The sequence below is a fragment of the Caretta caretta genome, chromosome 2 (genome assembly GCF_965140235.1).
Source record: "Caretta caretta isolate rCarCar2 chromosome 2, rCarCar1.hap1, whole genome shotgun sequence".
Taxonomy (NCBI): domain Eukaryota; kingdom Metazoa; phylum Chordata; order Testudines; family Cheloniidae; genus Caretta; species Caretta caretta.
Window position 1 is genome coordinate 106,698,751 of NC_134207.1, and position 23,796 is coordinate 106,722,546.

The window sequence follows — 23,796 nt, forward strand, 5'->3', positions numbered from 1 at the left end:
GGAAAACCCTGTATTGAGCACTGACCAGCTGCCAATGAATCTGATGCTCCTGGCAAAGACAGCTTAAAGGAGACACTTGAACTCCAGCCATCTGCCAGTTCATCTTTAACTTCTGCAGGAAGTGCCAAAATGAAGCACTGTGTTGAGATACAACTACCCACTGCAGCATCCTGGGCTCCAGCACATGCACCATTGCAAGTTCCTGCACAGAGTTCCAGCCAAAATCTCTGTTGATTCTCAGCTCCTGGTGCCTGGCACACATGGGAGACCAATATTTTTCTTAGTTTTTCAGTGTATAACTATGAGGGCAGAGTTAAGTTAGTTTGGGTGCTTTGTTCAAGGAGTCCAACCCCAAGTTCCTAAGCATGAGGGTTTGTTTTTTTTAACTCTAATTTTCTTGAAAGGCAATATGCAGTCAAACAACCATGTGTACTCCAGTCCAAACATCACCTTATCAAAGTTTTTTTGGATGGGAATATAGGTTTTAATTTGGGCTGTCAATTAATGGCAGCTAACGTACGTGATTAACTCAAAAAAATTAATCGCAATTAAAAAATAATCATGATTAATCTCACTTTTAACAATAGAATACCAATTGAAATTTAGTAAGTATTTTTGGATGTTTTTCTACATTTTCAATATTATTTCAATTACAACACAGAATACAAAGTGCACAATGCTCACTTTTTATTATTAGTTTTGATTACAAATATGTGCACTGTAAAAATGATAAACAAAAGAAATAGTATTTTTCGATTCACCTCATACAAGTACTGAAGTGCAATCTCTTTATCGTGAAAGCGTAACTTACAAATGCAGATTTTTTTTAGTTACATAACTGCACTCAAAAACAAAACAGTGTAAAACTTGAGCCTACAAGTTCACTCAGTCCCACTTCTTATTCTGCCAGCCGCTAAGACAAACAAGTTTGTTTACGTTGACTGGAGATAATGCTGCCTGCTTCTTATTTACAGTGTCATCTGAAAGTGAGAACAGGCATTCACATGGCAGTTTTGTAGCTGATGTTGCAAGGTATTTACTTGCCAGATATGCTAAACATTCATATGCCCCTTCCATGATTCGGCCACCATTCCAGAGGACATGCTTCCATGCTGATGATGCTTGCTAAAAAAATAATGCATCAATTAAATTTGTGACTGTACTCCTTGGGGGGAGAATTGTATGTCTTCTGCTCTGTTTTACTCACATTCTGCCATGTATTTCATGTTATAGCAGTCTCGGGTGATGACCCAGCGCATGTTTGTTTTAAGAACACTTTCACAGCAGATTTGACAAAATGCAAAGAAGGTACCTATGTGAGATTTCTAAAAATAGCTACAGCACTCGACCCAAGGTTTAAGAATCTGAAATTCCGTCCAAAATCTGAGAGGGATGAGGTGTGGAGCATTCTTTTAGAAGTCTTAAAAGAGCAACACTCTGATGCGGACTCTACAGAACCCAAACCACCAAAAAAAACCAACCAAAAAATCAACCTTCTGCTGGTGGCATCTGACTCAGATGATGAAAATGAACATGCATCAGTCCGCACTGCTTTGGATCATTATCAGGCAGAACCCATCATCAGCATGGACGCATGTCCTCTGGAATGGTGGTTGAAGCATGAAGGGACATATGAATCTTTAGTGCATGTGGGATGTAAATATCTTGCAATGCCAGCTACAACAGTGCCATGCGAATGCCTGTTCTCACTTTCAGGTGAGATTGTAAACAAGAACCGGGCAGCATTATCTCCTGCAAATTGTAACCAATCTTGTTTTGACTGAGTGATTGGCTGGCCAAGAAGTAGGACTGAGTGGACTTGTAGGCTCTAAAGTTTTACATTGTTTTATTTTTGAATGCAGTTTTTTTGTACATAATTCTACATTTGTAAGTTCAACTTTCATGATAAAGAGATTGCACTACAGTACTTGTATGCGGTGAATTGAAAAATATATTTTTTGTTTTTTACAGTGCAAATATTTGTAATCAAAAATATATATAAAGTGAGCACTGTACACTTTGTATTCTGTATTGTAATTGAAATTAATATATTTGAAAATATAATAAACATCCAAAAATATTTAAAATAAATGGTATTCTATTGTTGAACAGCGCAATTAATCTCTATTAATTTTTTTAATCGCTTGACAGCCCTAGTTTTAATGTACTGTAGACTGTGTGAATGGAGGCATGTTGTTCTTACAAGTGAAAAGCTGTGAAGGGAAGCTGGTTCTGTCACATGAATGCAAGCGCCAATAGATAAAATTTTCCAAAGTGACTAACCATTGAAAGTCAAAGGGGCTTACCCTCCTAAGTGATTTAAGTGCTTTTGAAAATGGGATTTTGGTTCCTAAGTAACTTAAGTGATTTTGAAAATGATTAGTTAAAGGGGAATGGAGGAAGGTTTCAGATTTATCATACAGCTACTACTAGAGGCTGATCAGAAAGATGGAGTGCTTGAGCAGGGGCCAGAGTTAGCACCATGATAGGAATCCTAGCACAACACCTATACATCTAATCTATTTGCTGGCCCTCATCACAATAGTATCTTAGCCTCTTCCTAAGACCTGGATTAGTGAGGGGCTGTGCTTTTTACCAGGCCTGGGACCCCGACTCTAGCTGGTGACTCCTCCTCTGTCTTTTGTATCGGTCTCTGACTTGTAGGCATCTGGTAAAGTTTTTTATTAGAAACCTGAATTAAGGGCACTTTATGCTTCTCAGTGCTGCAAGTAGTCAGTTTGTTTCAGTATAACACTTTGGTTATAATTATAGAAGTGAAAACTCCCTACGTCTTATTTTACTCATGCTAATTTAATTAAATGTAAGAAAAAATATTTTTTGTTGAGATTAAATGCTGCTATAAGTAACCTATACCATTCTTTTCTCTTCCCCCAGCTATTTGGACATAGGAGATGCAAAGAAAAAGCCTGCAGAAGTCAATAATGAGGTAATGAGACTCAACTATTTAAAAAAAGTCCAACATTAATACTAGTGTCATCTCTCCATTTCTTATTGAAAATTTTGGTTTGTGTTTTGGTATCTCATGTTCAGAAATGATCAAAACCAAGTTCTTCAACGTTATGAAGATGCTACTGAGGTTACCGTTAGCCCCATCCACACTTTCCACGTTTTAATTCTTGACTGTGATGAACTGGTTGTCTTCCTTTCAGCTCTGACAGCTGGCAGGTCTAGCAATAAAGCGCAAACATTTTATTGCTATCATCGTTAGATCTGATTAGAAAATGAAGCTCTTTGCTGTGGAAAATTTTGATGAAAATGAAAAAAAGTTTTTGTTGAAAAAAAATCAAAGTTTTCCATGTTCTGGCTGACAAATTTTAGAATACTTGAAATATTATGTGAAAGCAAACAGTTTATTTTAAAAAATGTAATGTAGTCAAAAATCCAACTATCTATCCAAAGATAGCTTGATGGAAAATTTTCAGCCAGCCCCAACCATAGCCTCCAAGCTCATCTGTACCTTTTGAACAGTGACAATATAGTATCAAGTGGGGCAGGATATTCAGTCTTTACCACTTCCAGTATTGTGCAGAACCTAGTGTGTTCTGCAATGGTATGCTCCTGTGGGACGAAAGTCCATGTCATTCGGATATAAAAAAAAATAGTTATTTCCATATCTCAGCGATGTTTCTTTTTACACCTCCTAGCTGATGAAGAGCATCAATCCCAAGAACTATCCTTCCAGAAGTATAAAGCCCTCTTAGCAGTGCAAATAGGGGTTTAATGTATGTAACCTGGGATAACAGACACTTAATAATGGGAGATCCTCAAAGTTGAGCAGGATTTGCACCCGATAGACATTTGGTGTGATGCTGTGATATTTTTTCATTATCCAAAGAATGTAAAATGTGACACATTCTGTTTGCTAAAAAACTATTTTAAATGTTGTATGTGAAAAATATGTGAGTCTTTTACCTATTATTACTACAAGTAACATCTAGGAGTACTATGCATGGAATATTGTTTCAGTTTACTTACATTGCACATAGAGCAGTCATTTATAGGAAAGTATTTTCACTATCTCCCTGTATAGTCAGTTAGTTCTTTTTCCCTGTTATTTGTTTAGTCTTAATATAACGGAGTGGCACCCACCTCTTATGAGCCCCCTTTCTGGTTGGATGTGTCTGCATTCTTTAAACAGTCCTGGCCCATATCACCAGGGAGGCAATGGTTTCACCCTCTTGGTCTCTTCAGGCCCCAGCTCTCCAGCTGGGCCTCTTAACTGTTCAGTTCCTCTTCTGGAGGTTTATTGCTGTCTGATTGTAGGCCACTTTCCCAGTGTCCTATGTGGGGGGGTGGGGGGGGACCTGGGCCCACCCACTACTCCAGGTCCTGGCCTGGGACCCTAAGAATAGCAGCCACATGCTGCCATGTCCCTTTAATGAAACTACTTCAGTTCCCTGGACCACTTCCCTGCAGCCCCAGTCTTCACCAATGTGTCACCCTTCCCATAGGGCTGAAGTCTTATATTCAGTTCCAGCAGCCTGCCAGGAGCTCCTTCTTGCTCCCCTGGTCACTGCCAGCACTGAGCTGTCCATGGTGCTGCAGTTCCCTTTGGCCAGCCAGGAGCCCCAGCTGAACTCCTCTGGCTCTAGCAAGGAACTGACTCTGGGCTGTACTGCAGCTCCTTTTATACTAGCCTGCAACCTTCTGATTGGCTAGGCCTTCACAGTCTCTCTAGGCCACTCAGAGGACTTAGCTCTACAGCTCCTTTCCTGGGGTGGGTGTGGCAGGACCCTGAGGGTCCCTGGGCTTAGTCCACCCCGTCACAGCAAAAGGAAGAGAGAAGCATTTTTAAAAAAAAAAAAAAATTAAATTAAATACTGACTTGACCTATGCCTAGGGCTTATATTGTGTCCCTGAGGTGCACATATAACTCTGAGTAACTTTGCACAAGAAAGAAGTTGCCGCAGTGCAAACATGGACTGTGCAAGCTTTCCCACACCATTTGTCAATGAAGTCTGTTCCTGACCTGCAATATCTTTATTATTCCAGTGCAGGGTCTCTTCTGAGCAAAGTTTGTGAATCTGGCTGAAATTAGGTGACTTGTTTGTGGTTTGTTAAGGTGGACAAATGGAAACTAAAGTGAAGCCATCATACTGATTCTCAGTTGCGATCCAAGTCAGAATGTAAAATTCTTCTTAAAGGGTAAAAGGCTTGTGCATTTACGCACTGGTGCACTTGTCTTAACGTCCATCTCGCACACACAACACAATGGTGCAGAGTAATGTGAGCTGAAATGATTGTTTTTCAAATCAGTTAAACATCTGTATGAAGCCATATTTATATTGGGGCACTGCAAGGAGCAAAGAAGAATGCTCCCACATCTTAAGGGTGAGCTTTGCATTGCTGAATCAGAGAAAGTAATTTGAAATTTTCTCTGTAAATACATTTTTACTGTGATGTACGACTCCTGTTAATTATTGAAAGCATTGCATGCCCAATTCCCATTGTACGTCACTGAAAAGGTGCCTAGAGGTGCCCTTCTTAGGCTATGTATACACTACAGCTTAAGTCAGTATAACTTACTCACAGGTGTGAATAAGCCACCCCCCTGAGTGACATAAGTTATACCGCCCTAAGCGCTGGTGTGGACAGTGCTATATCAGTAGTAGAGCTTCTCCTGCCGACTCAGCTACCAGCCGCTTGTGGGGGCTGGAGTAATTAAATTGATGAGAGAGCAGCACTACAGTGGTGCAGCTGCAAGCGTTGTAGTGTAGCCATAGCCAGTGTGTAGATGGCCCTTGGCCATGGAATACACTACTACTGGATAGTGGGATGATTACAAGTTTCTCTACTCTTAATGCTGGTGCAAGTTACACCCCCTTGAAGCAGGGCTTTTCCCAGTAGTGGAGTAGTGTAACAGCCTTTGCAGACTGGAACCAGGTGAGTAGGAAGCTCAAAAAAAGGAGGAGCATTGGGTTCATTTTAGGGCATATTCTGGTGTGATGTAATACTTACTCCTGTATCTGGGGTGAAATCCTGACTTCATTGAAGTCAATGGCAAAACTCCCACTGACTTCAGTGGGGCCAGGATTTGACATCTAGTGCCTAGAAGCAAAGGTGCTGTGTGCATTAGAGATGAAGATAGATATAGAAACTGGTGAAGCAGCACTATATCCTCACTGATATAATTATTCTTTACATTCTGTTACAGGTTTGAGAGGAAAAGCCTTTACTGATTCATCTTGGAGTTTGTTTCATTTCCTTGTTATGTTAAAATGCCTATACCCAGTAGTCACATGTCTCTGATATAAGCCTTAGAGGTCAGTGTGGGACTGTAGGGCTCTCCAGAAAATGAGAATTCTGCTTTGCAAAAAACAAACAAACAAAAAACACTAAAGGTTTTGGAATTTGGTTTCATTCTCTTGGTCTCTCTTTAGTTTTGACCAGAAATTCCATCATGGACCCGAGAAACCTTCCAGACAAAAAGTTTTGTTTTCCCGACCAGCTCTAATAGGCTGTCCATATCTCAATTTGCATTTTACTTGCACTTTGAATTGTGTTTGTAATATTCAGATTATTTAATGCGGGAATAGCTGGCTGTATAATTCTGTGTAATTAATGTATTTGAGTATAGGAGTCTAAAAATAAAATGAGACCAAATCATCTGTAAATGTTCATCCAGGGATAGGAAGAGCAGCTACATGGCACCAGCTGTTTTTAATGCATTAACATTTCATTTCAGAAAATCTCCTTTCAAAGGGTTACTGCCAAGAAGTTTCATCTCTAGATTTATTTATGTAAAATAGCTTTTTGATTAAACAAGTCCTGTTTTACTTTTTGCTAATACACCACTTCATTGTTATGAAATTAATAATAAACCATACATTTTGGGAGGAGATAGGGGACCTAAAACCAATAGCTTGTTTTTATTCTCCCTGTTTTCCATGCATTTTTATTCCTAGCACTATGTGGGAATTTTTGATGCTGTTCCACAAAGATGCTTTGGTATGATAAGGCATTAATTTAAATAGAATTTCATAAATAAAACCTTCCTAGTTTGTTTCATTTTAAAAAATCAATATTTGCATAAGGGAAAGGGACAAAATTGGTAAGGAAAGATATTTATGGCTCATCTCCTGCAAATGCACTGATCAGAGCCTACCTTTTCAGTTTTCTGAGAGCTTAAGAAAAAAAGAAGAGGAAGCTATTTTATACTGTGTTTAATTAATTAATTAATTTTATTCCACTAGAGCACCCTCCAGATCAGGGCTTCCTAGTCCTAGATGTTGACGAAGGAGCTTACTGGTGGCTTCACAAACAGCTCCTGGCTACCATCAGGGTAAGGGAAGCTTTTTTTCTAAAGACAATGGACACTGCCTTGCCTCTTCTTGTTGTGCTGAGGAGGGTGAGAAACGTCTGCCCTCCCCATCAGTTCCACCTCTTCCAAAGTCTTCTTAGAAAGAAGATGGAACTGCTCCGGGCACCCTCATCCCTCAACACAAAAGCAACGCAAGAGCGGCCATACTGGGTCTGACCAGTGGTCCATATAGCCAATATCCTGCCTGCTACAGTGGGCAGTACCAAAGCTTCAGGGGAAGTGTACAGAACAGGGCAGCTGCAGAGCTCCAAGCCTGTCTTCTCTTCCTGGCTTCTGGCAGTCAACGGTTTAGGGTAGCCCCTTAGCATTGGGTTGCATCCCAGACCATCTTGGCTAATAGCCAAGGATGTATCCTCCATGAATTTATTTATTTCTTTTTTGAACCCAGTTTTACTTTTGGCCATCACAGCATACCATGGTAATGAGTCTCGCAGGTTAATGCACTTCCTCTTGTTTACTTTGTATTAAACCTGCTGCCTATTAATTTCATTGAGTGATCCTTGGTTTTAGTATTGTGTGAAACAAAAAATAACACTTCTCTATTCATTTTTTCCGCACCAGTCATGATTTTATAGACCACTATGATATCTCCCCCCGCCTGCAGTTGTCCCTTTTCTAAACTGAACAGCCCTAATCTTTTTAGTCTCTCCTCATATGGAAGCTGATCTATATTTTGGATCATCTTTGTTGTCTTCCTCCTACCCTTTTCCAGTTCCACTGTATCCTTTTTGTTATGGGGCGACTAGAAGTGGACACAGTATTCAAAGTGTGGGTGCACCCTGGATTTATATAGTGGAATTATGATATTTTCTGTCTTATTTTCTATCCCTTTCCTAATAGTTCCTAACATTCTGTTAGCCTTTTTGATCTCTGCTGTGTATTGAGTGGAAGTTTTGAGAGAACTATCCAAGGTGACGCCAAGATCTCTTTCTTGAGTGGTCACAGCTAATTTAGAATACATCATTATATATGTGTAGTTAGGATTATTTTTTCTAATGTTCATTACTTTGCACTTATCAGTGTTGAATTTCACCTGCCATTTTGTTGCCCAGTCACCCACTTTTGTGAGACCCCTGTGTAACTCTTTGCAGTCAGCCTTGAGCCATGTCTACGCTACCACTTATGTCAGCAAAACTTGTTGCTCATGGGTGTGAAAAAACACCCTCCTGAGTGACGTAAATTACGCCAGCATAAGTAGTAGTGTGCCCAGCGCTATGTCAGCAGGAGCATGCTCATTGGGGGTGGCTGATGGGGCTTTTTCTTTAGAACTAAAGTCAGTTTTTTAAAATAGACCAGAAACATGACATGTTGTATCCTTGCAGTGACAAGGCTACCTCTAGAACTGGTCGAAATTTTCCAATTTTCCAATTGATGAACTTTGTTGATGAAAATTTGGTGAAAACGATGGGGTAAAAAGGTTTTTATGTGTATCAGGATTCCTATTCATGTACTCTCCTTCTCCTCCCCCACCATTTTCTCATTTATCCCGATAGATAAATAACAGGACATCTGCCATATCCCAGCATTGTGGTAACTCATCTGTGCTTAAGGTTGAAGCTAGCTTCCAGTCAAAAATCAAGTTTTCAAAATCCCTTAATTTCCCTAGCAACAAGGCAGACCCTCAGAATAGTCACATGGAGGTTTTCCTGGGAAGTTGGGGGGGGGAAAGTGTGAAGAACAGTTTTATGGCATCAGATTCTCAACTATGCACAGTATTAGCTAGACTCAGTAGTGGAGGTGAAGGAGAATGCAAAGGAGCCAGCTGCGGCTCCCTGATCCTGGGGCAAATTGTATGCCAGCCTCAGGGCTGCTGTAAATTACATGGCAGGCCCCTTATGGGCTTTTATTCCAACACAGACAAAGTATACGTTCATTCCTGTTAGTGCAGTACTGATGGGGAAAATACTGTAGTGTAAAAACATTTTACCCTGACTCAAGCTACAACCTTGATGCAACCTATTTCCCACCTCTCTTTCTGTCCTCCAGTTCTTTTGGCAGCAGAATTCATTTTGAAGGAATACGTTCCTTTTGTAGTTAAAATGACCTACAATACAGGTGTATCTCAAATGAGGTGTTTAACTGTCTAATCTGGAGGGAAGGTGGGTCAACATAGTTACCAAATGATTATTATGAATAAAGCCTAATTGTTTGTAATGAACAAACAAGGCAATAATCAAGTGATCCATTCCCATCCCTGTCATCCCATCTCAGCTTCTGATAGAGGCTTAGGGACACCCAGAGCATGGGGTTGCATCCCTAATCACCTTGGCTAATAGCCACTGATGGACCTAAACTCCGTGAACATATCTAATTCTTTTTTTAACCCAGTTATACTTTTGGCCTTCATAACATCCTTAGGCAATTAATTCCACAGGTTGACTGTGTGTTATGCGAAGAAGTGTTTCCTTATGTTTGTTTTAAACCTGCTGCCTATTAATTTCATTGGGTGACCCCTGGTTCTTTTTTTATGTGAAGGGATAAATAACACTTCCCTATTCACTTTCTTCACACCATTTATGCTTTTATAAACTTCTACCATATTCCCCCTTAGTCATCTCTTTTCTTAGCTAAACGGTCCCCGTAGTTTTAATCTCTCCTCATATGGAAGCTGTTCCATACCCCTAATCATTTTTGTTGCCTTTCTTTGTACCTTTTAAAATTATGATATATCATTTTTGAGATGAGGTGACAAGAACTGCACGCAGTATTTGCAACTCCCATATATGACAGTTTCTTTTAAGCTTTATTTGATTCTGAAAAATATACTCAATTGAAAAAGAAAAGATATTTTATGGAGGACAGAGATTTGAACATACTGAACTAAACATCATGTTACTGTGAAAACAGAGAGTCACAAGCCCTTATTTGAATGAGAGTATGTACTATAATATTAAAGAACCAGTTTGCCATTACTGAGAAGTGCAAATTAAGATGATAAGTGTTCATATGGAATGACATCTATTCTCCAGAGTTTCTAGGTGGTCCTGTATTAAGGCCATTGCTGATCATATTATTATATTTGTCCTTAAAAGCTAATAATTTTTTTTCTAAACAGCAACAACCTTCAATTGTCTTATCCACTGATCAGTTTTTGACATGGATTTCATGGCAAGCTGTGAGACTGTTTATTGTTATCATTATTTGTATTATAATATCTTTTTGTTGTGTGTATTTTAAAAAGGCATTTACAGGAACATAAGAAAATTGCATGTCATTATATACTGGTGCATAGAGAAGGAGAGGTACACAAACTCATAGTGTAGGGTTTGCAAAAAGAAAAGGAGTACTTGTGGCATCTTAGAGACTGACCAATTTATTTGAGCATATGCTTTCGTGAGCTACAGCTCACTTCATCCACGGTATGCATCCGATGAAGTGAGCTGTAGCTCACGAAAGCTTATGCTCAAATAAATTGGTTAGTCTCTAAGGTGCCACAAGTACTCCTTTTCTTTTTGCAAATACAGACTAACACGGCTGTTACTCTGAAACCTGTCATAGTGTAGGGTTTGTGTATGGTGTAGGTAGATGTGTAGTAGGTTGGGGAAGAATCTTTCTGCCCAGGTATTATTATGTGGGTGGATGGATGGGCATGTCCTGTCTGGGTGAGGTAATGTGGTTTTAATTCTGGGCTGTTACCATTTGTCCTTGTCTCTTATATGTTATAAGTGGAATACTGGCTAGAGCCCAGTGATCTTCAGACAGTCCCGAGGACTTTCAGATTCCATCTGGGATTTATTTCATCCCGTTAATTTCTTGTATTTCATAGACTCATAGATTTTAAGGCCAGAAAGGACCATCTAGTCTGACCTCCTGCACATCACAGACCATAGAACCTCACCCGCTCACACCTGTGATAGGCCCATAACCTCTGGCTGAGTTACTGAAGTCCTCAGATCTTGATTTAAAGACTTCAAGTTACAGAGAATCCACCATTTACTCTAGTTCAAACCGGCAAGTGACCTGTGCCCCATGCTGCACAGCTCAGTTGTAGGTTCTAGTTTTGTCAGCCATAGTGTAATGATGCATTCTCTTTCAGTAGCTCTTAATATTTTGAACAAGTATCACTCTTTGTCGTTATGGATATTTGGAGGTGTGTCCATCAGGACATAATAGTTTGAGGTTTTGATTGAAATATATGTCAAAAGAATTTCTGTGAGCTTTCATGTGTGTGACCAGAATGTGTGGGTCTGTGGGCAGGTCCAGAAGATGTGTGTGGTGACCAATTTGCCCACATCTTATCCAGCAGAGGTTAGTAATTGCTAGAGTGCAGAAGAAGCATTTGATATCTTTCCACTGGAATTCTCTCCAAAGCACAATGAGGCGGTATGCGTATAGGTATTTTGGAGGATGTCTGCCATTCTCTGTGGTATCCTGGAATCCTGGATCCCATTTTTCATTTATATGTTGTGACTTAATTATTTCAGAATCACTAAGGGCTACATAAAGTTTGACAATTCATTCTCTGGACCTACCTTCCTGAGCCTTTTCAGTGCCTCTTTCAGAGTAGACAGTCATGATATTACAATATGTCTTCCTGGTCTGCACTGGTCTATAAGTAGTGTTTGTAACTGGATGAATTTGTAATAATTTGATTTTGGGAGCTGATATTGGGAGCTCAGTTCTCATCTGATTAATTCCTTAATGCTGTGTAGACTTTTGTTATGACATATTGTATAAATTGATATGAAATATACTTGTCATAAATTCCAGTATTCGTGCTTTCTCTACTTATTGGAAGTTTTGTATTTAGGATTACCTGAGAAATAGTTCCTACACCTAACCACTGAGAAAAAGTTCCTGTTATGTAGAGACTGTGAGTGGGCTGTTGATCTGGTTCTTAGATTTTTAGCCATTGATCACTGAGAATTAATTCCCATTTCTTCAGTAGAGGAAACATATTGATAAGGACTTCTGAAAATAGCTGAGAAATGGTTGAAATATCCCATTTTTCGGTGCTCTCAGAATGCAGCTGAAGATGGGATCGCCTCTGCCAGGCCGAACTAATCCTCACGGAAGCAAGGTTTTCCTGATTTTTAGAAATAAGCCATCATAGCTCCTGTTATAAAAATAGCATACACAAAATATTGCTGTATGCTTGGAAGCAATTTAATTGTATGCATGATGTCCATTCATACTGCCATACAAATATGCCAGATAAGACTCTTTAAGTGTTCTTTATTGCTCCACATCTAAAAAGCTTGATTTCTTTCACAATTTGCTTCAGGGGCTGAGTATGGAATTCCTCATTTTCTGAAGCAGGATATAATTAACTGTATTAAAATGTTGCTGCTGGTATCACATTCAGTATGAAATTGTCAAAATATAGGGTACAGATGCCAAAGTTTTGATTTAGCTTTCTATCCATGACTGGGTAAAGCTGGCAAATGAAACTTTTGATATGTTTGTTAAACCTCTGGAGCAACATCTTTATAGGTTAAATTTTGCATGGCATTGTTTGGTAGTTGGTATCCTGGTAACATAATTAGCACAGCAAGACATACAAACATAGTTACTATTCCGAGTGTTCATAATCAAACTAATACCAGTAGGAATCAGTATGGAATTGATCAGATGGTATCTTTTGGTTTGTACATACTGCTAATTGGGATTATGTAGTTTGGAAAGCTAATCATTCTGCAGCCACGTGCATTAGCAGTGCAAATGGAAGAGCTGATCTTCATTTTTATAATTCCATGTACCTTTGTAATGAACTTACTTATGGACTGGTCCAAAGCCCTCTGAAATCAACAGAAAGACTCCCACTGACTTAAATGGGCTTGGATCAAGCCCATGGAGATTTTAGGTTTTGTATTGGGTTTAACATAAGGGTAGCTAATTAGTCTCTTCTAGGTAAATTAATGTGGCTGATGTTTTCAAGGCAGAGAACTATACTTTCATTTTTTGGGGTCCAGTCCTGCAGTCTTTAATGAGGTACAACTCCAGTTGCTGCATGTACATTATAAATACTGGCATTTTCTGTAAGCAGCATTGCTTTCCCCAAGTGTTCAAAAATCACAAATCCTTGACATTGGATTAAAAATCAAGAGATATAAAATAATACATTTTTAAAAAAAAATTTAAAAATTTGCTTTCTTGTTTTTGAACCTTTATGGTTCACATCTTCAAGCTTTTCTCTGCAGCCTTGGGTTACAAACACCTATCTTTTATCTTAAATGAAGCTCAAATCTGAGGGTGTCAGAAGTGAAAAGGGTGAGTCAGCAAATACACTTTGTAGAAGGCACCCCCAGTCTGTCCATTCATTTTGAATGAGGAGAAAAATCTGAGTGAAGTTGCTGAGCCCCTTTTGCCCCTTTCTCATAACAGACCCTCCCCATGTACTAGTTTCTGATGAGGTTTCACCAGGTGATTTTCTAGATTATTATTTAAGCACCCACAGTGAACTTGATGGTGGACAAGACAGACATGAAATCAGATCCTCAGCTGATGTAAATCAGTATAACTATATTGAAGCCAATGAAGCTACCCTGGTATATGCCAGTTGAAGATCTGGCCCATAATCTCTGCCTTGAGGAGTTTAATATGATGCATGTTGAATATAATAGAATTTTCCCTCCAGAACTTGCATACATGGGGCCAGATTCGCCCACGCAGGCACAGAGGGTACAAATGACAATGCCCTTCTATTGACATAGGCAGCTGCTGTGGAGTAAGATTTACTCTGGAGCTGAGCAGGAGACAGGGGCGCCTTCTTTATGGTTTTTGGTGGAAGAGGGCAGCTTTAAATGCTTTTGGGGCTCTCCAGGAGCCTTGCTGTCAGAGGCTGCGTGGAAGATTTGCTGAATCAGCAAATACATATTGGCCTGGCACTGCCTCTTTCCTGCTCAGCTATGCTCAATATGGATTGTGCTGGTTGACAGGAGAGAAGATTGTGTGTAAGCTGCCTGTCAAGGTTCCTCCCCCACACTGAACTCTAGGGTATAGATGTGGGGACCTGCATGAAAAACCTCCTAAGCTTTTGACCAGCTTAGGTCAAAACTTCCCCAAGGTACAAAATATTCCACCCTTTGTCCTTGGATTGGCCGCTACCACCACCAAACTAATACTGGTTACTGGGGAAGAGCTGTTTGGACGCGTCTTTCCCCCCAAAATACTTCCCAAAACCTTGCACCCCACTTCCTGGACAAGGTTTGGTAAAAGCCTCACCAATTTGCCTAGGTGACTACAGACCCAGACCCTTGGATTTTAAGAACAATGAACAATCCTCCCAATACTTGCACCCCCCCTTTCCTGGGAAATGTTGGATAAAAAGCCTCACCAATTTGCACAGGTGACCACAGACCCAAACCCTTGGATCTGAGAACAATGAAAAAGCATTCAGTTTTCTTACAAGAAGACTTTTAATAAAAATAGAAGTAAATAGAAATAAAAAATCAGGATGGTAGATACCTTACAGGGTAATTAGATTCAAAACATAGAGAACCCCTCTAGGCAAAACCTTAAGTTACAAAAAAGATACACAGACAGAAATAGTTATTCTATTCAGCACAGTTCTTTTCTCAGCCATTTAAAGAAATCATAATCTAACACATACCTAGCTAGATTACTTACTAAAAGTTCTAAGACTCCATTCCTGGTCTATCCCCGGCCAAGACAGACTATAGACAGACACACAGACCCTTTGTTTCTCTCCCTCCTCCCAGCTTTTGAAAGTATCTTGTCTCCTCATTGGTCATTTTGGTCAGGTGCCAGCGAGGTTACCTTTAGCTTCTTAACCCTTTACAGGTGAGAGGAGCTTTCCCCTGGCCAGGAGGGATTTCAAAGGGGTTTACCCTTCCCTTTATATTTATGACACTGCCAAATGCCAGACCATCTGTGGAAGCTGAGAGAACCCAGTGAGTTAATATGGTCCATGGATGTTAAGGGTATCTTTAAAAAAAGAAAAGGAGTACTTGTGGCACCTTAGAGACTAACCAATTTATTTGAGCATGAGCTTGCGTGAGCTACAGCTCACTTCATCGGATGCATACCGTGGAAACTGCAGCAGACATTATATACGCACAGAGATCATGAAACAATACCTCCTCCCACCCCACTGTCCTGCTGGTAATAGCTTATCTAAAGTGATCATCAAGTTGGGCCATTTCCAGCACAAATCCAGGTTTTCTCACCCTCCACCCCCCCCCACACAAACTCACTCTCCTGCTGGTAATAGCCCATCCAAAGTGACAACTCTCTTCACAATGTGCATGATAATCAAGGTGGGCCATTTCCTGCACAAATCCAGGTTCTCTCACCCCCTCAAAGGGTATCTTTGTAGAGCTAAAACAACGAGGAGTCCTAATGAGTCCTAGAGACTAACAAATTTATTTGGGCATAAGCTTTAGTGGGCTAGAACCCCTGTGGCCCACAAAAGCTTATGCCCAAATAAATTTGTTAGTCTCTAAGGTGCCACAAGGACTCGTCGTTGTTTTTACTGATACAGACTAACATGGCTATCACTCTGAAATTTGTAGCGCTAGGTTTCAGAGTGGTAGCCGTGTTATTCTGTATCAGCAAAAACAACGAGGAGTCCTTGTGGCACCTTAGAGACTAACAAATTTATTAGGGCATATTATCATTGTTTTTGTACAGCTAGCAGCTCTAGACATCTCTAGGAGTACTTTATTTCCACGCCAATTGAGGTGGGCCTCTAGCTAAAGATAAAGAAATTGTGGCCAGGTCCATGTGGCTTTGCACCATCCAGTGATGTAATACAGCCATAAACCCAGTTTAATTGGTCGGTCACTGCTTTGGATCAGTGGAATGGTACAAAACATTTAGAACATGCTGGTGAATCTGGTCCTATATCTTTAAGAAGCATACATAAAGAACACCAGTAATAAAAATCTTATATTTATGTGGTGAATAAAATGGTTTCATGTGCTGTGATAGCTTTTAAAATAAAATAAAATAAAATAAAATAAATAAAGGTGACATTTATCTTTTCTTTCTTTGCTTTTGACCATTGAACTGTGAACCTACTTTCATTTGCATCACAAGCTTTGAACATCTAGGATGATGTATGTTAATGGGGTTTTGGTTCTTTTGACCCCAGCTCTGCCCTTAGGGAATGCAAACATTTGTTCTCAATTTTCCTGGGGTTAACAAACTGGCCATTGTAACAAACTGGCCAAACCATGGCTCATTATATGAGCTGATAAGTTTGGTATGCAACACTGTGTTGAAATCTTTCAAATTTCAAAAGGTTTAGCTATATAGTAACATGAGTAATGTAACAGACACTAGTTTTGCCATAGACATATAGTAATACTTACTGCAGTAGCAGTGGGCAGATCCTTTGCTCCTATAAATTGGAATAGCTCTATCAACTTTAATAAGCTACACTGATTTACACCAGCTGAGAATCTGGATAAAAGAATGGCTTTTTGCTGCCAACCAGAATGGCTTTATACATACATGCGGATATGTGAAGGAAGGCTTGAAGCTGTTTAGGTAAACCCCTTTGCTGGGCTGTTGGTTTTGAATAGGACAAGGCAGCAGGCCAGATTAGTCATGCCATGTTTTAGCTAGAGATTAAATGAATTCCATCAGTGTAGCAATCAGTTGAGGTGCTGCCAGACTTTCATCCTTTGGCATGGATTTCAGATTGCAGATGTGCGGTCATGTTTGGTGCTTGCTGGAAGGAGAAGACAAGCTAAGAAGAGTGCTTTCATTCTATTTTTAACTTTCCTCAAGACGACAAAAGTCACCTAGATTTTAGTCTCAATCAATCTTTCTAATGTACCAGACGCAGTTCTCCCCACCCCGCAATCCACTGCTTCTCATGTCTGATTAAATATTGGCGTGTGCCACCACAGAATACAGTGATAACAGTATGTAATCAACTGCGTAATTTTCAAGCATTAAGATCTTAATTCCGCAAAGAGTTTAGCACCTTCTGCAAAGTCCTGTATACGCTCAGCCCAGTAGAAGTTTAAGTACTTTGCTAGACTGGGGCCTAAGTTTCTTATTTGTAACTAGAAAATCCTCTCTTTGTGTGGGAAAGGGGAGAGGGAAAGTGACGTCATACAATGTACCAGTCATAGATTCTAAAACTATAAATATGGTAATCAACAAATAAGCTTACATTTTAATTAGCACAAACAGGAAAGAGAAATATACGATTTGCTATATCTTTGGTTTTATGGCTCTGGTTGTGAGAAACACAGCTGTAGCAAGCATAGGTCTGATCCCAGTGTAGCCAGAGTCTTCTGTTGATTCAAATGTCACTCTTAGGTACTTCTTTCTTTACGCTGTAATGGTTAATACACACTCATTAAAGTCTTCGAATGTGTCTGTGAGTCCCAAGCCAATATAGGCTGTGCTCCTACAGCGTGGCTGAAAGTCTTCATACCAGTAACTGTACTCAATTGTGATTTCAGCTTGAGGCATTGAATTGCGTACTGCTCGGGTTGCCTGAATGATGTGGTGCTATTGCAGGCTTCACTTTCACAAGTGGTGCTCAACCCCGTGTTGTCAATTTTCATTTTCATGAGCGCTAAATTCATCGTTAACATAGTTCTAATGCTAGCGTTAAACTAATGCTTCAGTCCTTCACCTTCAAGAGCACAAGATCACTCTCTATTAAAACGTAAAAGCCAAAATAGACTTAGAAAGTGTTTTTATGCTGCATTTTTGTCTGATAGATAGAAACTTGTTTATGTTTATTATAGATCATTTGATTGTATATATGAGTTAATTATTTAATTGCTAAACATATTGTTTTTTTTTTTTTGCCAACAGTTAACAGTGGAAGATGTAAGTACAAATATTAGCTAGCAGTGTGTATGTATATATTGTTGCCAGATTTTGTGAATATTTAACAAATACCTGTAAGGACTATATTATAAGGATAAATGATATATAGAATGTTTGTTATAGAATGACAATAATTTTTACTGATCATGTTTTTATTAGAAGTTTAATGCACATGCTGGTTGGGATTTTCAAAGAGGTTTAAGGGAGTTAGGCACCCTATTCCACTGAAATGAATGGGATTTAGGCATTTACTTGCATAGAAATCCCAGCCTTAGTACCCTAGGTTTTGCTATGAGCCTCAGTCATGCTGCAAAAAGTAAGAATGAAAGTTTGGCTCAAAGATACACACTTTAGAGGCCTCAGAATCAGTGTTCTGTGAATGCTTGAATTTCAGAAGCCATGACCACCTGGGGCTGTGATCTCATCAGATTTCAGAACCTAAGCTGAGTTGGGTTTAGTTCAGAGGTGGGCAAACTACAGCCCGCGGGCCACATCTGGTCTGTGGGACTGTTCTGCCTGGCCCCTGAGCTCCTGGCCCGGGAGTCGAGCCCCCGGCCCCTCCCCTGCTGTTCCCTCTCCCCCGCAGCCTCACCTCACTGCACCGCTGGCGCAGTGCTCTGGGCGGCGTGCTGCAAGCTTCTGGGGCAGCGCAGCTGCAGAGCCTGGCCTGACCCAGTGCTCTGTGCTGCACGGTGCATGACTGGCTCCAGCCGGGTGGCGCAGCTGCCTGTCCTGGTGCAGCTGCGCCGCCAGCCACCGGTGCTCCAGGCAGCGTGGTAAGGGGGGCAGGGAGCTGGATTGGGGGGTTGGATAGAGGGCAGGGGAGTTCGGTGGATGGGCAGGGGCCGGGGGTGTGGATAGGTGTCAGGGCAGTCAGAGGACGGGGAACAGGGGTGTTGAATGGGGGCAGAGGGTCTGGGGGTGGTCAGGAAGGAGAGGGGGTTGGATGTGGCAGTGGGGGGCAGTTAGGGGTGGGAGCTCCGGGAGTGGTCAGGGGACAGAGAGCAGGGGTGGTGGATGGGGCAGGGGTTCTGGGGGGGCCGTCAGGGGGCGAGAAGCAATTTTCACCAGGTGGTAGGTGGAAACTGCCTTGAAATGGCCCATTTGAAACAAATTGAGGGAACTTGGATATGAAAGTATAAGAGGGCTAGATTCTCATGGAAGTCAATAAAACTATGCCGATTAAAGTGAAATTAAACTACCTTAGAGGATTTAGGTTCTAGTGGTGCGGGCTTCTTAACATAAGTGCAAATATTTACCCAAGGCTTCACTTGGGTTAATAGGTAACTTTGTAGCCCCAGAGGGGTCAGACTATTCCAGACACTATGCCATTTTCGTCTCTCCTACAAAGGAAATATGAGCACATCAATGTATGCCTTAAAATTTCTTAGTCATACACTGAACCAGATACACAAACACTGAGCCAGATATTCAGCTGGTGTAAATTGGCATAGCTTCATTGACTTCAGTGGAACGGCATTGTTTTACACCAGCTGAGCACCCAGCTTCTTATTTATGTGTTTTGCGTATTTAAAATATATTGCTCTCTCAGAAAATACAGCTCTTTTCATACCTAGAGATAGCTTAGCAATGGCTAGGCAGAAGTCAGTGTAAGGTGTGAACTGGTAACTGTTAAGACTGTGCTGTTGGGGAAATGTAAAACAGAAAAGCAAAGTAAATGAGAGAAATGTGGATATGAGGCTTTAAGTGTCTGTAGTGCTACATACATTGTGCTTTGTTTAAAATGGTAGCACTGTAGTGAGCATGCTTGTGTGACTACATACTTACCGGCTTGAAAACTTATGGTGTGCAAAACTCAGGTGCAGAACTCCATAGTATTTCAGCTAGCATTTCTTTTTGTGGTTTATTCTTTTCTCCTATCTTTCTCCTGTATCGATTCCACATATACAGGGCCAGATTGTGCTTGATCTTTGGGCATGTGCAGTGTGTGGAGCTGGGTGCAAAGAGTCTTTCCTGCCTTTTGCCACCAGGGTAAGGCATAATTGTAGTGGTGACCTTGAAGGGGTAGTCACCCCAAAGAGGGTAGGGGAAGACCTGCCCCTTCCAGACCTGCCAATGCAGCATAAGTGTCCACATAAGGGTGAGGGAGAAACCCAGGAGCAATGCAGCAGGTCTGTTCCCATTGTACAGTGGGGAATGCCAAAGGGACTCCCTATAGAGCAGTGGTTCCCAAACTTGGTTCGCGGCTTGTTCAGGCTAAGCCCCGGCGGGCTGAGAGATGCTTTGTTTACTTGGAGCGTCCGCAGGAACGGCCACTTGCAGATCCCAGTGGCCACGGTTCGCCGTTCCCGGCCAATGGGAGCTGTGGGAAGCGGTGCGATCTGTGCCACCGCTTCCTGCAGCTCCCATTGGCCAGGAATTGCGAACCACGGCCACTGGGAGCTGTGAATAGCAGGGCTTTGGAGCGGAGCCCGGAGCTGGAGCGCGGAGCAGCAGGTTTTTGCCTGGAGCTGGAGCGGAGCCGGAGCACAGCTCCAAAGCCCTGGTGAGCAGCTGTACCTGCGGACACTTAGGTAAACAAAGTGTCTTGCGGCCCCCCAAGGGCTTACCCTGAACAAGCCGCGAACCAAGTTTCGGAACCACTGCTATAGAGCAATGCATTTCTGCTCTGCCCCCGAAAAGGTCCAGTGCTTGTTAGACACAATCTGGGCCACTGTGTGCAATATTTCGATCACTAAAGCTTCTACTCTGTGTACTATGGCAAATATTTATGTGCAGTTAGAGTGGGTTAATATTGCTCTGGGAACCTTAACATTTTCTACTTTCTGATTTTTGTGTGTGGACTTAAACTGTCAACCTTTAATGTTGTGCTAATGTAGCTTTTTTGCCATTAATATAAGGCACATTTGGTTTTAACAGACGTGCAGAACGGTGTGGGTTTTATTTTGATCTTACTTGTGTCATGTTTGGAGTAAAAAGAAAAAATATAATGGCTCTGCCCAAACTGTTCCCATCTTGCATTCCCTAATGATTTGCTCATTTAAAAATGGGGCTATCTTGTTTTCTAGATAGACCAGAGAAGGCTGCTGGGAATATAAATGGCTCTTTGTTTAAAGGGTAAACCAAAAGACAAACATGCAGGCTGAAGCCATAGTGTCTATTATTGGCAGAAATACAAACCTTTCAATAATAAATGAGCCCTTAGCAGTTGTCACACTGCATCTGTTCTCAGGGGCCAAGTGCAACAACATAGTGGCCTACTGAGGAACTTGGCTAGAAATTAATGGTTTCATCAGCTTGCAGAAACAACTACAGTAATTAATTGGGCACACTAGGGAATAACCTAAATGGCTTGTTCTTTGTGATTAGAGAGCACTTCTTTAACTAGCTCTCCAACGAAGTGTGGGTCACTGAAATCTGGGTGCAACAAAGTACTGTATATTGAAGAATGTGGTTTTGGTAGGTTATTTAATGTTTGCAGTATATATATGATGTTAATGGGCCCAATCATATAGTTCTTGCCTACAGAAACTTTCATTAACGTAGATGGGAGGCAGTGAGTGCCTGTCAGTTGCAGGAGTCAGCCCTGAAAATGTTGAACAGCCTTTAGAAAAGGTGTGTAGGTGTTACATGATGGGAAGGGTTTGGTGTGATGAGGGGAAACAAGCTGATGGAAGTGGATACACTCAGTTTTTTGTTTCTTAAAATCTAAATAATAAATATATGTTCTTAAATAGTTTCAGCTTTTTTAGCAAGTGAATAGCTTACACCTGTGCTTAGCTTGCATCTCATCATAAGTAGTATTAACTGTTAAAAGCATTCACCAATAAGTTTTTGAAGCTTTTAAGGTTAAATCTTTAGACTTGTTGCATGGAATGTTAGCCACTCAGCTCTCATTAATGGTCAAGGAATTGTGCTGTTAAAGCCTTGAATGTACAGTTGGGACTGTAACCTTGGGAAATGTTTTCAAAGTTGGCTTGCAAAATTGCACCTGCAAAATGATTGTGCATGCGCACAGTTCTCAATTATGTTCAGAACTAGGGTAAACGTGTAATTACCCCATTGTTAGAAAGTCAAAAGTCATAGATGCAATACCTAGGGCCTTTGAAAAAATGACCTCTAATGTCCATTGAAAGGAATCAGTCTATAAAGATTTTTTTTTAAATACACTCACTTCAGAAAGCTTAAGTACTTTCTGTTTTTTTGTACCTTTGTAGTTTTGAACTTCTAGCTGAAGGTCAAATGGGATCACTGGGTTAATTTCATTAAAAAGAAAGAAGAAACTTTAATATGCATCCATGTTTTGGGATGTAAAGGCAGTGGATAGCCAATACTAAAAGTGAATGATTTCATAATATAAGGCCAGAGGACTACACATAGGAGAGTCTGTTCATGCTGATGTGCCTGGGGGAGGTATCCACTTCCGGGAGGCAGTATGAATTAGTGGATAGAGCATTGGACTGGCACTCAGGAGACTTAGATTCTGTTCCTGGCTCTGCCAGAGGTGTGCTTGATGGTGCTGGGCAAATCACTTCACCTATCTGTACCTCAGTTTCTCCACCTGTAAAATGGGGATAATGATACAGCCTCCTTTGTAAAGTGCTTTGAGGAATATTGATGAGAAGCCCTATATAAAGGTATTATTATTATTATTATTTTATTATGTCTGAAAAGTGGTTGCCTCTCCACCTGCTTCTTCTGGTGTTTTTGAAGATTCTTGAAATGCATTTCTTGCTGGCCTTGTGTTCAGTGGGGGAAATCTGTTCCAAATCTAAAAGGAAACATAACAAGTAGGGTGTTGAAGGGCTACATTACAGGGGAAGAAGGAGGGAAATACTATAAAAAAGCCCCTTTTTTCTCTCCTCCCCAGCACCCAGGGATGTTGCTGGTTAGGATAGTTAGTAGTGACTTAAGGATCAGGTTTGGAGAATCTGGAACCAGGAAAGGATCAGATCAGTCTTTTAGATACACAAGTACTTTTAAGTACTGAAGCCAGTCTGCTTTATGCTGCAGATTGGACTGACAGCCCCAGCATTGGTTGGGAGGGGAATATGGGCTACATCCATTGTTCTTTGAACACAGCCCAAGATCTGGGTCTAAATATTCAGACTAGTGACTACTAAAGTATGATTATTGTCATCCTAGCCCTCAGCAGCACGCTTTTCAAAATGTTTCCTTGCTTCTTGGCTTTGAAGCTCTTTGCTACATTGGTTAGACTGGCAAATGATCCTTTGACACTGACAGCAGCTACAGGAACGTTTCAAAATATTCCCAACTGGGCTCCCTTTTGCAATCTGGAGACATGGCAGATTTCCCTCCCCTGCCAAAAGCCTAGTATGGTAAAAGACTGATATAGTAACACTGTAAAAAATGAGCCTTAACATGTTTTTCTGTAAAACTGACACCAAAAATCTGACACCAGGATCCTTCATAATTTGGCAGCCTCTACAAAATCTCTGTGGTCTAACTATGCTAATTACAAATGATGTCACAACAAGTTATCGTTGTCTCACCCTGCCCAGGCTAGTAATGTAGAATATTCTGAGTGCCAGGATTTCCCAAAGTCCCAGTGTCTAATTCAAAGCCCATTGAAGTTCATGGGAAGGCTTCTTCTAGGGTTGCTACCTCTAAGGTACAAAAACCCAGGTCATCTGGGAGCATCCTGAGCCCATAAAACTGGACAGCTGGCAGTGTACCCTGAACACAGTTACAGATTTCCCAGGATAGCTATCTCA

At 40.9% G+C, this 23,796-nt stretch overlaps 1 protein-coding gene across 3 annotated transcripts in view; it reads left to right on the forward strand.

The window, feature by feature from the left end:
• The window catches only part of DCDC2 (doublecortin domain containing 2), a 156,211-nt gene that overhangs the window by 24,880 nt on the left and 107,535 nt on the right, over positions 1-23,796 (forward strand). For 2 of the 3 annotated variants that reach the window (XM_075125353.1, XM_075125355.1), the window contains 2 exons: positions 2,896-2,947; positions 18,086-18,100. In XM_075125353.1, the coding sequence (XP_074981454.1) occupies positions 2,896-2,947; positions 18,086-18,100 (67 nt within the window). The remainder of the gene's footprint in view (positions 1-2,895; positions 2,948-18,085; positions 18,101-23,796) is intronic. The other variant, XM_075125354.1, reaches the window with a different exon arrangement.